The sequence below is a fragment of the Homalodisca vitripennis genome, chromosome 7 (genome assembly GCF_021130785.1).
Source record: "Homalodisca vitripennis isolate AUS2020 chromosome 7, UT_GWSS_2.1, whole genome shotgun sequence".
In the NCBI taxonomy this organism is placed as follows: domain Eukaryota; kingdom Metazoa; phylum Arthropoda; class Insecta; order Hemiptera; family Cicadellidae; genus Homalodisca; species Homalodisca vitripennis.
In genome coordinates this window covers 108,835,817-108,852,859 of record NC_060213.1, presented here as the reverse complement: position 1 = coordinate 108,852,859, position 17,043 = coordinate 108,835,817, and the positions used below count along the sequence as shown (strand labels likewise).

Sequence of the window (17,043 nt, the reverse complement as noted above, 5' to 3'; positions counted from 1 at the left end):
ATATTATACACTTGTGCCAACGTTTTTTCCAATCTTCAAAGCACTTCAAAAAATCATTTTTTTGTGACTTGTTCAGCTCCTCCTTCGATGCCGTCTCTATCTCGTAAATCGTGGCATAGCGTCGTCCTTTCATGGGCCTCTTCAGTTTCGGGAACAAGAAAAAGTCACAGGGGGCCAGATCTGGGGAATACGGTGGCTGCGGTATCATTAGTGTGTTGTTTTTGGTCAAGAAGTCGCGTACAAGCAGCTATATGTGAGCAGGGGCGTTATCGTGGTGCAAAAGCCAATTTTTGTTTTTCCACAAATTCGGGCGGATTGCATCACGCAAATTGCGCATAACTTGCAGGTAATATTCCTTATTCACCGTTCTACCTTGTGGCAAGAACTCATGATGCACCACGCCCCTGCAATTGAAGAAAACTGTAAGCAAAACTTTCACATTTGACCGAACTTGGCATGCTTTTTTCGGTCTTGGTTCGTGCGGCAGCTTCCATTGAGATGATTGAGCTTTGGTTTCCACGTCATAACCATAAACCCACGATTCGTCACCAGTTATGACCCTCTGGAGCAAATTCGGGTCGTCGTGGACAGATTCCAACATCTCATTAGCAATGTTCATGCGATGCTGTTTTTGATCGAAATTGAGCAATTCTGGTACGAATTTTGCGGCGACCCGTCTCATGCCCAAATTATCTATTAAAATCTAATGGCACTAGCCAATTGATATGCCTAGGTCCTCGGCAATTTCTCTTAACAGTGATTCCATGATTGGCCAATACCATTTTCTTCACTTCATCAATTTTTTCGTCTGTTGTTGAAGTGCTCGGGTGTCCGGCACGCTCTTCGTCATTCACATCTTCTCGGCCTTCTGAAAACATTTTGTACCACCGATAAACATTGCTTTTGTCCAAAGTAGCTTCTCCGTATGCCACAGTCAATATTCGGAATGCATCCGAGCACTAAATTTCGTTTTTCACACAAAATTTGATACAGGTTTTTTGTTCCATTTTTTTGAATAGGTAAAAACCGAAGACGAACCAAAACACGTGCAAGCAAAGCAGCTGTCAACAATTAACTGAACATTCAAAATGGCCGAACTTGTCAACATAAGTGAGAGACATATGTACCAACATAACGCCAAAAAAAATCAAAATTCGAATATACGTAACCCGCGAAAATTCAAAATTCACGATACTTTTTGCACACGTCGTACATCGACTCTGTATTTTCACTTTGGTTTACCAGAATTTATCTCATTGTTTTTAGCGAATTTGTTACCTGTGAATGCAGAATTTATCTGTTAAATTTGCAGAAAGTTCTTGAAATCTATAGAAAAGTGTATAGTGATAAAATACATTATAAACATAATATTTCATGCACCGATCGTTGCCGCAGTTGAGGTCCAGGTCCAAAGATGAGCCTGTCTCATTATCTGGTGGTATAGATAAAAAGAGGCTCATGCATTCCTTAACTTCGTCATCAGACTCAAGCTGCTCCAAAACAAGATTATCAAGGTTGGTGTGACAGTCATCTGCAGTTCCTCAAGGATCTGTGCTGAGTCAGTGTTGTTTTTTTACATATGACTTTCAAATCCACATAGATACATGCACAGATTTAATGGCTTTTAATCAAACTTCAACTATGGCTCCGTTATCTAGTCAAGCAAATTCTCAAATGCTAAATGCACAAAAAGCTCCTATCAGTATTGTGTCTTCGATTAAGTATTTAGCCACTCACTTTCACGGCTTAGGACAAAAGATATCCCTGAAGTAAAAGAGTTCTCCTAAGAAAGAGATTGTGGTTTTCTCACTATAACCAAAATGAAATGGAGATTCTAGCTTTTTGATGCAGAAAGTAAGGAGTGAAATAAAGTAAGATGAATATTTTGCCTTAATAGTGGACAAAGCAACAGAAGTTTTAACCAAAGAACAGGTATCCTTGAGCGTTATACATATCAATGAGGATTTTGAGGATTTTGAAGATTTTGTTGGCTTACATGAAACATCTTCAACAAATATGATCGCACAGGCCAGTGGCCCATGAGGACGGACAGAATAAAGCTTAAAAGGGGATCGGTCTCTCCATAAAAAAAAAAAAAAAAAAAAAAAAAAAAAAAAAAAAAAAAACTGAGTTAAACTCTAACTAAAATAATACACGATGTTCTGTTAAGATTTGTATTGGGTATCGAGAATGAGGATGACAATCATGCTCTGAGAAGAACCACAAAACTATAATCTTTATGCCCCACAATATGAACATTTAGATTAAAATCCTTCCAAGCAGTCAGTTTACAATATGAGACTATCTATTTTGTGCCCTTGGAAATCTCAGAACTGAAGATTCTAAAGCAAGTGGTTTTCTGTCATTTAAAAAAAATCTAGCACATTGTTTCACTTGGAACTCAGAATATTGATTTTTGAAATAACTGACAAGCTTGTTGAGAAGCAGGTAAGTGATATTAGCATATCCTATGACTTGGCCCAAGTTAATTGTATGAAATCCTGTTATCAGGACAGGTGAGAAGTTTGGGGCATAGTAAATAAATGAATGATGGATTTGATTTACTTCCTGTAACACTTCTCCATGGACGAGTACCTCCTGAATGGTTAGAGCAAAAAGTGCTGTCATCACTAGCTGTTACATTCTCTGGGCCTGAACAATATCTGAGAAACAGTACTTTGATGTTATCAACAACTTGATGCGATTGTTGAGTTTAGCGCCTGTTCACCTTCCTCTTACGTGCAGCATCTGAAATCTGATGCTGTTGCAGATTTGACTTCTGAAATTTGGAATCAAGTTCATCTGAAGGGATCCAAAAAGAGTCGGCAGTGAAGAAGCTTGAAACAAACTCTTTGCATTGTTTCGATATCAGAGACACCAAGACTACAGAATGTAGTGCAAACTAGGTGTCTCATCAGGTGTTCTCATTGTCTCATCAGGTTGAAGCAATGCAAAGTGCTTGTTTTGAGTTTCCTTGTTCTTCGTCACCAACTAGTTTTGGATCCCTTTAGATGAACATGACTCCAGATTTCAGGAGTCAAGTCTACGATAGCACCAGATTTCAGATGCTGCAAGAAAGAGGAAGGTGAACTGGAGCTTAACTCAACATTCGTAACTTTCTTCCACCGCCTGTGATGGGGGAGTGACCGAGAAAAAGACCAAACAAATGACTGTGGAAAGGCATAAATCCAATTTATCAGAACTTTCGGTTTATTTATAGTGTTGGATTGGAAGGATCCGACATTATCAAATATATTGGAATTATTATTGAAAAAAAAAACATGTGAAACCACCAATTCGACACCTTGTGCATGAAGCTAAACTCATTGTTTTCCCTACAAAGAATAAAAACATAGTTGCAACATCAAAGAGATGCAACCAGGACCACTGCATTATTCGAGAGCCATCTGGGATATTGCATCTTGGATTGGATCTTAAGATGTAATTGACTTTAGTTCTAGCTATACATAAAAACACAATTAGAATATTAAAAGGACTAGGTGCAAGACATATCTGTGGACTGAAATACAATATAAACTATTTTATGTTCACTCTCTTTACATTCTTGAAACAATCCTTTTCTGCATAAATCAAGGCAGCTTTAAAAACTAAGATATACACAAGTACAGCACATGACTTGTAATAAAACTTCAAAATACCCTTTGATAGAACTTCTGTTTTAATAAACCAGTCCTATGCTGGACTCGAAGATGTTTAACTCCCGGCAAGAGGAGATAGAACCAAAATCCAACAACAATAAAGAAGGCTCTTCAGATATGACTTCAGGAAAGAGCATTCTGCACCTTAACACATTTCTTCAATTGAGGTAGAGTGAGCAACACTAAACTCAGAATAGTTTACAAATTCTGTTTATGTTATTTGATACGAACTTTTGTTGAAGAATATGTAAGTAATGAATACAGTCTGTTGATTTATGTAATTTTAGATCAATTGTAGTATTCTCTTAGTAAAATTACTGCTGTTCATGGTTTTTCGCAAAGAAAATTTGAAACTTTTGGATACACTTTATATAGTATCATTCTTTATTTCAGGGTAGTGCCTAAGGGAGAAGTTGGAACTTTAGATAAAGCTGTTGAGTACATGAGGACATTTTTCAGTGAGGACACTGATTGTGAACTTATATTCACTAATCATGCGTATGGTGTGCTCAGGTAAGTTAACTACTCATGTTTGTGTTTAGGGTTATATGTTGTGTTGGCTGTTCTATATTTAGAATATATTTTGTAATAAAAATAAGAGTTAATAAAATAATGTCATCTGACTTATTAAATTTGGATGAATTAATACAGGGTGATTCACGAATATATGCAGAAGCTGTGTTCTGGACTTCATTCTACATTTTAAAATAATGAAAAAAGTATTTGAACATGGGTCCGAATGTAATTCAAAAAAGTAATAAAAACACAAATTGCATGGGTAAACAGTTAGTGTTGTTAACACTGTACTGTATGTACCAAAACTTCTTCAAAATTGAAATACTCAACTTTAATATACTCATGCAACAACCAACTTATTAACTGTAATACAACCAGCAGAAAGTGACAACCTATCAAATATTGTGTTTGATATGTTGTTTACAAAGGATATGCACTGTTATTCAGCAAGAATAAGTTTAACAAATCTTAAAAAATATAAATTTAAAATACTTAATATATATATATATATATATATATATATATATATATATATATTATATATATATTTATTTATTTATTTAATAAGTAAGAGAGAATGTTTCAGTTATGCCAAGAAAAATGGACTGGATGTTAGAAAATCAAACAAATGTATTGCTGTGTTCAAGAAGCGTACACCAAGCTACTGGAGAGACAAGATATTGGCAAGTGGAAAAATGGAGAATGAAAAGTTTCTTCTGGTTGAACCTCAAGGCATTGGGTAAATTATATTAGTATTGTTTGTGAATGTATTTCTAAAAAGAAGTTCTATCTGCAAACCATATTTTCAAGTTCCATGGTTACACCATCCCAGATGAGTTCTGAATAGATCAAAATAGGAGCACACAAACTAGATCATCAATCTTTCCAATTTTGCACAATGACAGTCAGTTGCACAGACAACCAATAATTGAAAAGTCAGTTACCCTTTTGGTATGCATTGCCTCTCATCTGAATATCACAGTAAGCAAATATACTGAATGTTCAGTGTTAACAATGGCATAAATAGAATTTATGTCTGATGGGGTGGGGGATAGAAGTTATGTATAGTATACTACACCATTATAGGAGGATGTGTTATAAGTTCTGTCATATGTGGTATACTATGCAGTATTTTATGTGGGGAAATGTGATTGTGTATACTTGTTTTAAACTATTATGCAGTTATTCAAAATTTCGGATTATCGGAAGTATTTTATAAGAATTACATTATTTTCGTAATTCATTCGTTGTTTTAACCCTCTCCCGGGCAAACGCCTCGAAACGCCTCGGCAGGGCGCCTGGCGCTAAAGTCCAAACGCCTCCAATCGCCTCCATCAACGCTCTCTGCTTTGTGCTGCTTTCTTACGATTGTTTGGGGAACTAATAATGGAAATATCTATTGGCAGTATCATTGTTGCCTTGTTTATTCATAGTTTTATGACTAGGGACGCTATCTAGGATTAATAATTTGAAACGGTTTATTCACTACTTCATTGACGGTGCTCTAGTTGTTTAGTAGTACAATTCTTTCTGACTTGTGCTGCTATCTTACGTAATTTGATAAACTATTTGGGACTTTTTATAACCACTTATTTACTTAAATCATTTCGTTGGTTGTATTCGCAGTCTTTTCACTTGGTTCTGTACTTTATAGATGGCAGGTTCAAGGTCGTTGCGTGATAGCGAAATTGATCGTGTTTTTGACAATGAAGTGGTTGATGAAGGTGATTGTTTCAGTGACGATGAAAGTTCCATGAATAGCGATGTATTTAGTGATGAGGAAATTCACCATTCTAACCAAGAAGATAGGGACACTGATGACTCGCCACGTAATCCGGCGCTGCCTCGCGCCGCCGACACCGCGACTCGTGTCCAGCCATTGCCTCGCGCCTCTGGTACCGCCACTTGGGTCCCGCCTGTCTGGTCTAGACAAAGATAACACTAGACAAAGTCTTAGTGTTATCTTAATTTTTATATTTATAACCCTTTATATATGATAATTTATACAACAATTAAAACAAGATTTTTCATGTAAGTTTGACTTTTTGTTTGATTTTAATTTAGGTACCATAAGGTTGATATTTTTTTTTTAATAAATACAACGTTATTATAGAGGATTTAATCATCTTTGTAACGATGTACTATAAATAATAGTTTTATTAAAATAAAGTTCTTAGTACGTAGTAAAAACGCGAATAAGTGTGCCCTCGCGGCAGAGCGGGCGATTTAATTCAGCCCAGTAGCGCCAAAAGCGCGTCGCGGTAATTCGACCGGGAGAGGGTTAAAGCAGAAAGTTACTCAACTAAAACTTATATGAATTGTGTTGTATATTAATGCAGCATGAAAACCATTTTGTTTTTTTAACAGAGGTAAAGAGAGAAACAAGAATCTCCACAAGTAGTCTTGAAAGGAACTTTGCACCTCGCTTAAGCGTTTGGCCCTCAGAATCTGTGTCTTTCACAGGAGCCTATAAGATTTTAGGGCTATGTGGTCCATATGGAGGATATATGTCATCATATTACATTAATTTATAAACATTTAATTCTTGTTAATTAATATTACTAGTATTTACGTGTTTTATGATATAGCTTTTTAATTTTATAATAATTCTGTTATAATAAAAATGTATCAAACAATTTTCATTGATTTCGTGACCTTTTTAATTCTAAAAACTACCTTTTTTGGTTTTAAAGTATGGTTTATTTACAAATGGTACAGTAAAGTAAGTTTTTAATTAAAATACTTAAAAAGAATAGTAAAGTAAAATGATAAAACCATTTAGTGTTGATGTAAAACAAAGTTCTCTCAAGTGATCAATAAATGCATGTTACCTAGTAAAGGTCCAGCAAAAGCAAAACATAAGTAATGTGGAGACTCTGTGTGCAGGCAGCCTTGTTACTAGTGGCCACATGGGCTGTGGAGGGATAAGAATACATTTATAGAATTACATTATATTTATAGTGTGATAGTTGTGCTTCAAGTGGTAAATTAACAAAAAAATTTAAGATTATTAGTGATGTTCTGATTTTCTAGGAGAAAATTATTCCCGACCTATAATTACGCAAGTGTGATTCCAAAACTGAAAAACTACCTACAGAGTGGTAAGAAATTTTATAATTTTTTATTAAAAATGTACACTTAGTTTATAGAGCTAACTATTTTAATTTGTCAACCTGGCATTTTTCCACATTTAACATGTTCAGGAAATTTTTCTTAGAGACTTTTTTCAGAGAATTATGCAGTGACAAACATTGAAATATCAATAGTTGTAAATAAGGAATCAGTTGTTTATTGAAAAGTACAAAAAAAATCAAGCATGTAAAAACTAGTCCTTAGTGTCGCTTTCCTCAACACAGTTAAACCTTTCAGGCATGTTTACCAGTGGTTTAAGCAACTGATGATTTTCCCAAAAATCTGAACCTCATTTAAATACTGCATAGTGTAAATCTAGTCCGGTCTTTGTTTAAACCCCAGTTTCCAGTAAACAACTGTTTTCCACCCTCACTTTTGTCTACTCAGATTTTATTTATTTACTCTTTGAGGTTATGTAACTTGTTTCTGTTGTGCAGGGTTAGGTATTACATGTTCGAATATTCTAACATCTGTACCGAAAGGATTAAAGACATTTGTAAAATGAACTAAAAAGAGTAAAATAATATCTCGTACATTCAAACACATCCATAATCTCAATTTTATCGTTACACTTGTAGAAGATCCGCAAGTTTCACAAAATCTCTACATAATTTTTATTAATTAGTTTAATTGCACTTATTTTTCCAGTTCAAGTACTAATTAAATATATAGGAGTATATTTATATTAGAAAAGATAGACTGGAGAATATTTTCTCAAATTATTTTAAAGATTTATGATTGCGTTTTTTTTTTTAAACTTTAAAACGGTTTCTAGAAAATAACTTTATATGAGCCTAAATTAAATATTTAGATTTATTACCTAATACACAACCACTTTTCTTGTAAGTTTTCTCAAGAAAAGGTTTTCTTATTTGAAATAAATGAAATTAAATTAAATTAAAGCTATTTTCATGTTTCAAAATTAAAATCGTAATAAAAATTTAATTTTCTTATAAAATTTAAATAAAAGAAAATTTGTAATTTAATTCAAAATTTGGTGTACTTTTCCTTATTAGAGAAGCTAAATAAAACTGAACTATAACTTGTCAAAAATTCTTCGTACTACATGTGTCACTTCCTGTTACTGTTGGTACAGATTCAAAGTTAAAACTGTAATTTAACTGTGTTTCATCCAAAAATATTTACTAAAAACATTATATTGATGTAATAAAAATTTGTTTACTGTTGTATACTTAATCTCTATTGCAAGTAACTAATATTAACATTGAGAACTTTACTTGAACAATAAATACTTGCAATGACATTGTACTCTCTTGAAAACTTGTATTAATTATTTAGTGAATTCCAAATCTCCTTAATTACCCTTTGTATTAAAATAATACAATTCGCAAAAAAACTCAAAAAACGCTGTGATGCGCGTGTCTGAGGTTTTTATCCTTCCCTAACCCCTGACTATCCAATCATAAGGCCAGAGAAATTAATTGTCAGCTGAACAACCCCTATTGTAATCCTGTTATCAAAGTCGACATCCAGAAAATCCATTGTCTTTCTGTGCCATTCCTATATTCGTGGAACCTTTCTTGAGAAATTACATAATTTATTTTACCTATATTTGGACAAAACTACTTAAATTCTAAAATATTTTTGTATACATTTTCTCTCATAAATATTTATTAAATTTTAATCTATCGGCCCTGTAGAAAATGCTACAGAAAATGTCTTTTCTCTGTATATCCTGACGCAATAAGGGTAGTCTACCTTAAAGTGATCTCACAACACTGAGTTTTACATTTAACATGTAGAAAAAAATTCACTCACTACCACCACAAAAGATAATTAGCAATGTGTGTTTCTTTAAATTAACTACATGACCAATTTATTCATTCATGAAAAATTCCATTATATAATACATACAAATTTGCATGTTTGGAATAAAGAACAGTACCGGTACCTAGAATGTAAAAATAGAAAATTATTAAGTTTACACCAACTAAATAATAACAATAAGTCACAAAGCTGAAATTCAGCAGCTATGATAGTAAATAAGTAAAAAGAAGATAGTAAATGTTTTGCCTTTTTTTTGCTCGCCCACTTCGACAGAATACAGAATAACAGAATTTTTCCTTCTACTTTTGACATAGGAAATTTTGTTCGGAAAAAAGGTTTACTACAATACTGAGTTCAGAACTTCTTCCTCAACAACATCTGATTCAAACATCTGTTTATAATAATAACCATATTTAAAATGTCTAAAAGTGTGTGTGTGTGTGTGTGTGTGTGTGTGTGTGTGTGTGTGTGTGTGTGTGTGTGTGTGTGTTTTGAACGTAAATATGTGTTAAAAAAACTGAACTATTTTTCTAAAATAAAATAAAATATTTTTTTGAAAAGTGGAACTTTTTGTAATTTGCATAAAAATCTTTTGAGGGACATTAATATATTTTGAAAAATAAACAAAATTGTTTCTATTTTTATATATTTACTTTGGACTTGTTTAGTTTACTTTGATTTTTTTCATTTGTAATGCCAAAAGTACATTGAAATGCAAAAGTAGAGCCAACTTCACATAAATGTTCCTTCCAATGTACTGAAAAAGAAAATATATAATAGTATATATGTAGAATCTTGGAGCATTGGAAAAACGAGTAATTGTAGTATCACTAGATAAAGGAATACAACATTTTCCAATATATAATTTTTTATTATATTTTTTTATATTATATTACATTTTTATATTATATATATAATATATATATATATATATATATATATATATATATATATATATATTATATATTGGAAAATGTTGTATTCTTTTATCTAGTGATCACTTTTTCCTTATCTTCAGTGGAGATGATGTTTTTGATCCCGCACAGAACATTTATTACAAAACCCTTTTGGTGTACTGTACTTGATTTGTTATTGTTTCCTAGGCTTTCTTCTGAAAGTGGCGATAACCTTGTTATTTGAGCGTCAAGCGCTTACGTTTCTTACTGGAGATGGCCCTAGATCCATGAAATCTCTTAGAATTTCTTCTTCAACAGAAACTGCTAGTTCCATTATATTTAAAGATGGAACTGATGTGACTGGTTAGGTTTTTATTAAAAGAGACTTTTGAATCCTCGAGTTAAACATCACTTTCTTCATACATGGAAATATTAATTCCATGAATTTTGAGATCACCAATCTGTGATGACCTTTACCTTAAAATCGGTACCTACTGATGATATGGTGGGCTCACTGGGCCCCCACCAGTTTCTAATATAAGCTTATCAACAGCCTTAGTCCTTTTAGACGTTTTCTTTATGTTGTCATATTTGTATAGTGTTTTACCGTCTCTAAATAAATATTCACTGGTATTGTCAAACTTTATCTCTATCCCTAACCATACATTTTGTGTGTCTTTTAAAGAAACTTGGTCAGTCTTCTTGCATTCTATTCTTTCAGCAGATGATATCGTGCTAATCTGAGCATTTAGTACAACCAACTTTTGTAGTGAAACTATCACCATTTTTGGTTGGAATAATGAATGGACATCTAAACCTCGGATCTAAGTTAACCATTTTAATGCCAGAGATAAAATCAAATCCATGTTGAAAAGTGCGAAGTTATTTTTTGTGTGACTATGCGAAAAGTGCCAGAGTGTTTTGGATGAAAATGCAATGTTTTATAAAAAGTTTCTATAAAATTTATTTTTGATTATAAAAAACTCCTTTTTACTTCTTTTTAAAGGTAAATGAATTAAGTATCAGAAACTATTTAACATTTAAATATTTATTTAATGTTTGAAATTAAAAAATCACTTTAAACAGCAATATTTCCACGGAAACAAAATAAAAATAAAATATTAATCAAATATAGTTTGAGGTAAAATAAATATTATAACAAAAATTTATTTTGAAATTTTAATATTTTCATGATAAAGATAATTAAAAAAAAACCCAAAATCATCTGTAACAACCTAATATTGTACCATAAAAATTTTATAAATAGTTAATTGCTAGAGATTATTTTTACTTAATGCGCAAGGTTTCAGAAAAATCCACTTAAAATTTATTTTTTATCATTAAAAGCTTCTTTTTAATTTGTTTTAAAGGTAAATGAATTTTCCATCAGAAAATAAATAACAATAAGATGTTTATATAATTTTAAAAAATTCATTCATTTTATACAGTGACTTTTCTACCGAAACAAAATAAAAAATCTAGTTTAAGGTAAAATAACTAATATAAGACAAATGTATTTTAACCCTAGAAGTGTGTCCATGTTACCAAAGATAAAACGTCAGTCCATTTTTTGACGTGTTGCAAGGTTTTTTTAAAAAATTCGTAAAAAAATACTTAATATCAAGAAAACATATATATTGTTATATATCTTTTTTCTTCTTCAGAAGTTGTACTATTTGAAAATAGGAATAAATATTTTGATATTCTTTGGTTTAGTATATACTTTTATGAAAATAATGAGAAATTGCAAAAAGTTTTATATGAAAATTTCAAGTTTGGACCTCTGTAAGGTATTGAAATATTACAGTAAGGTCAAAATGTTAAATGCATAAAATGTAGAGAATTTTTATGCCAATTAAAAATATATATTAAAAAATTCTATTAAACAAAAATTGTAATTTTGCCATTTTTCTTTTTACAAAAGCGAAATGTACAAAAAAAATGTACAAGGGTTTCGGCTTTTCATTTTTTTTACCTCCAAATGTGACTATATATTTATATGAAAAACAGTTTTTCTATTGTAAATTATACATGCTACTTGAAAACACTAAAAGTAAAACAACAACAAAATAAAACTGTTATTTTATTATAAGCTTACAAAAAAAAAATCTTTTTGAAAAAATGAAAATATTTCGTAACAAAATTCAGAAACAAGCTACAAATTTTCACTTATACTTTATGTTTATGTAATTTTTGAATATACCCTTAGTAAGTATGTTTGTTTGGCTAAAATAAAATATAAGATATGTTCAAATACTTTGAGAAGGAACTGAGTTATGACATTTTTTGTTAACAGTCGCACGTTGAAGAATTTACTCATAAAAAAATAATCTGGTTTGCAATGTAAAAAAAATATTGAAAAACATTTTTTTTTACTTGTTATATTATGTTAGCACATAATGTTTGAAAGAAATACACTCAATAATTTTTGAAATTGAGTAAAATAATTAAATGTTGTGCGTCAAATATTGTAAAACCTTGCATTGTAAAATTTTTGAGAATAGCCTATATAAACAATGGATAGTATAATTCAAAATAACATTGTTTTTATAATGTTTTTGTCATTTCATATGCATTTATGCAGTAGAGTATTTTAACCTGAAAAAAATAGAGACCTAAATTATGAAAATCGGTAAAAAAATAAGCTCGTGGTGAAATAAAAATGGTCAACAATGGCCGACAGGGATGGGTTTGGGTTGGTTCTTGATGCGACGCCGTGATTCATCTCTTTCGTTTCGCACTGCCGGAAACCTACTGAACTAAATTTTCCGCTGAAAGATTGTACCGGTAGATTGTTTCTTTCAACTTTACACTGTTTTTTTTTATTTTCTTTATTGACAATAAATAACTGTGTGAATGTTATTATACTAACCAGCATAAAATATGCTGGTTTACAACTTTAAAATTGTCCCTTTTTAGAATATTCATAGTAAATCAACTATTCATTCTAATGACTTTCTGTTTGCACTGGAAGAAAAGAACATTTCATTCCGCGTCTATTGACATATGACAGCACTGTTTGCAGGCAATACGTAACTTGCTGTGATTGGTTGAAAAATGACGTATTTCTTTGACCCGGCCACCCGCGAAATTCCACTCAAATGATGACGTCTTCAGAAAACATTTCACCACGACCGTAATATTGATGTTAGAAAAAAAACGTTTGTATAAAAATTGTAGAGTGGAATCTCACAATTTCAATGATACCAAAAAAAATGGTGATTGTTTAAAGATAAATAATTATTTTTAATGAAAAACTGAACCGACATATAATATGCTGGTTCCGCCACAACACACATAAATTACAAACCGACATAAAATATGCTGGTTCCACACTTCTAGGGTTAAAAATGTTAATACTTTTATGATAAAGAGCATTTAAAACACACTAAAATCATGTGTAATAATCTAATATTGTACAATAAACAATTATAAAAATTATTCAAGAGCTAGAGGTTTGTTTTGCTAAAAAACATAGGGTTATGGAAAATATTCAGTTAAAGTTTACTTTTCAACTTAAAAAGCTTTTTATAATTCTTTTTGAAACTTCAATACTTTAATGATAAAAGCTATTTAAAACAATGCAAAATCATGTGTAATATAACAATGATTTCTAAAATGAAACTCAAAACATAAACATAATCTTATTCAGCCAATTTTCAAACAAACTCTACAACACTGTCTTCATGGACACTCGGAAGTAACTGTCATCACTTTTTTATTAATTTTAATATCTAATATAATTTAGAAACATTTTAAATTAACAAAAACGCACAATTATATAACCTCAAAAAATGCTCCGCTACTCGTCACGACACTACCATCACGATCGCAATCCGACTGAGAAAGTGTTGTATCTTAGTTAGTTGTTTACATCACCTAACAGCATTAAAAAGTAGAAATATTAGTTGAGAAGGTTAGTTTAGTGCATGTATTGGCCTTTGGTATGATATCAGACAGTATGGGATAAGTTATAGAGGTACTACAAATGAAATAGAAATCGTCTCGTTCCGAGAACTCTAGAATTCCTCCTGGAGTGGTAGGAACACCTGGATGGTATCAAGCTGATAAGATTTTGGCTCTCAGAGAATTAAATAATAAGAATTTTTTGAGAATTAGCAATAGCTTCATTATGATTTAATTTGGTATTTTTGCAGATCCTTCTGAACCAACATTCAACCTGTACGGGCCCAAAGGAACCATACCAACAATAGTCAAAATAACAGTTCCCTGGGAGAAGAAGAATGTTCTTGAGAAAAATAGAAGGAGGAAGAAAAAAAGGCAAATTCATGGAGCGTTGCGACAGGCTATGCAACTCAATCAGATAGCACCATTTCGGCATATGAATCGCAAAGTTAAAAAAAGGGGAAAGAAAAAGTATTGGCCATAGTAAGTTTAGATCATAGTGGTCATGAGTCACTTGGATCCTAATCGAAAAAACTCAAAAGTGGAATTGTACAAACTAAGAACATGAAATAATTTTGATGATAGAGTTATTTTGTTTGTTGACTAAAAGGCAATTAAAAGTGTCAAGATCAGATGAAACTGATTGTGACATTACCATTGTCAAAGACAATAGATCAAGTTGTTTTATGGTTTGACTATTAACAGTTATACAGTGTTGTATTCTGTTAGTGACAGTTTTCAGTTTAGCACTAGTTTGTAACTTAAAACTGTTGTAAGACATTTTTTTTAAGTACATTATGGAATAGTTTTCTAAGATGTATAAATGTTAGAGAATTCGTCTTTAACCCTTTGAATGCAATAAAGCCAGTTAACTCATAAGTACAAAATTCTCTTAAGTTCTAAAATTTAGATGTGAAACAATCTATGTTTTAAAATATTATTTGTGTGCTTTATACTCTAAAATTGCTATTCCTGTTTACTTAGTTTTTGTACAGTTTCATTATTTTGTGAGGCAGTTTTATTAGTTTATAATGCATTCAGCCATTATTGAAGCCTTTGTGGATAAATTTGAATAAATAATTATCATTGCTAATCCAGTCTTTGACAATTTCGTTCATGGTGTACAAAGAACAGTTGTAAAATAGTTCATCTTTCTAGTTTATTTCATTACAATTGTTTTTTTTTTTTTTTTTTTTTTTTAGTTTCTTGTAACAGAACAAAATAAAACAAATTTTTTGCTCACTAGACTTATTCAATAATTGCACTGTTCTATAAAAATAACATTCTTAATGTTTTCATAGGTACCTGTATTTTTATTAACTATAATATAAACTTTTTTAATTTTATACAAACCAGTCATAAAAATAAAAATATAGTTTTGTTTCACACAAATAAACAAATTTAAATACTGTCATTTGGTGTTAGAGAACTACCTACTATTACAGCATTCAGAGGGTTAAATTGTTTTCCTACTTTTTCATTGCTCTATTTTTTGTTAATATTTATATTAATTTTTCCATTTTTAATAGTTGCATAATCAGAATGTAATAATGAAATGGTTTTTTTGTTTTGCTGTTCATTAATTACTTTTTGAGAACTAATTGATGAAATAAAAACTGGAACCATCCTCTAGTTGAGTTCAGTGAGCTGTTATTCAACCTTAGTAGTCTCATTTGTGTTAATTCGCACATACTGGTATGTATAAAAACTTCATGTAAGATCTATGAAAAGATTGTCTTAAAAAAAAAATATACCATAGAGAAAGTGTGTCCACCGTTAAAATTAAAATAATAGTTCATGAATACTAACTAACATTGTTTAACTATTTATTTTTAAGGAACTAAAATTTAATTTTACAATTTAATACACAAATTTACCAGAATCTACATTGGTATAAACACAATTTACTAATTGGTTGGAACAAACACTAAAGAAAAAATACAGACAGGTTTGGTACAAATCAGCGTTTTAGTGAAAAAATACAGACAGGTTTGGTACAAATCAGCGTTTTAGTGAAAAAATACAGACAGGGTTGGTACAAATCAGCGTTTTAGTGAAAAAATACAGACAGGTTTGGTACAAATCAGCGTTTTAGTGAAAAAAATACAGACAGGGTTGGTACAAATCAGCGTTTTAGTGAAAAAATACAGACAGGTTTGGTACAAATCAGCGTTTTAGTGAAAAAATACAGACAGGTTTGGTACAAATCAGCGTTTTAGTGAAAAAATACAGACAGGGTTGGTACAAATCAGCGTTTTAGTGAAAAAATACAGACAGGTTTGGTACAAATCAGCGTTTTAGTGAAAAAATACAGACAGGGTTGGTACAAATCAGCGTTTTAGTGAAAAAATACAGACAGGTTTGGTACAAATCAGCGTTTTAGTGAAAAAATACAGACAGGGTTGGTACAAATCAGCGTTTTAGTGAAAAAAATACAGACAGGTTTGGTACAAATCAGCGTTTTAGTGAAAAAATACAGACAGGTTTGGTACAAATCAGCGTTTTAGTGAAAAAATACAGACAGGTTTGGTACAAATCAGCGTTTTAGTGAAAAAATACAGACAGGTTTGGTACAAATCAGCGTTTTAGTGCTCTATCGATTGGTATAATCCGTTTCCACAGTTTATATAGTTGGATTGAAAATTAACAATTTAATCAGTGTGCTGTGTGTAATAATATTATTGTTTTATTATGTACTAGCGGGCCCGGCGCGCTTTGCTGCGCATTTCAATAATTTTTTGCAAAAGTTGCCCGCGGCTTCGCACGCAATTTCCCGTTGAAAACAGTACACTATATTCACTTATTCTTTTTCTATCACATTCTAAACATTGCTGAGATAATTGATAGTCGTTCCATCGTGAGCCTCTTGGGCGTATTATGAAGGTATGTACCATATTCCTGCCTCTATCTAGCTGTTACCCACGGCTTCGCACGCAAATCTTAAGAACCGAAGGAAAAATACATATACGTACAAATTTTCATCATGATCGGTCCAATAGTTCACGATTCCATAAAGGACAAACATACAAACATTCATTTTTATATATATAGATATTTAAAAAATATAACTTGCAAGTGAGTGTTATTTGTAAAAGCAAATATTTATTTAACATTTTACTATAATAAATTTTAGATTAAATTAGTTA

At 31.4% G+C, this 17,043-nt stretch overlaps 1 protein-coding gene across 5 annotated transcripts in view; it reads left to right on the top strand.

The window, feature by feature from the left end:
* LOC124366176 overlaps positions 1–15,526 on the top strand; it is a 39,649-nt gene extending 24,123 nt beyond the window's left edge. For all 5 annotated transcript variants that reach the window (XM_046822530.1, XM_046822532.1, XM_046822531.1 and 2 more), the window contains 4 exons: positions 4,053–4,172; positions 4,762–4,914; positions 7,209–7,276; positions 14,149–15,526. In XM_046822530.1, the coding sequence (XP_046678486.1) occupies positions 4,053–4,172; positions 4,762–4,914; positions 7,209–7,276; positions 14,149–14,381 (574 nt within the window). In that variant the 3' untranslated portion in view covers positions 14,382–15,526. The remainder of the gene's footprint in view (positions 1–4,052; positions 4,173–4,761; positions 4,915–7,208; positions 7,277–14,148) is intronic.
* The last annotated feature ends 1,517 nt before the right edge of the window (positions 15,527–17,043 follow it).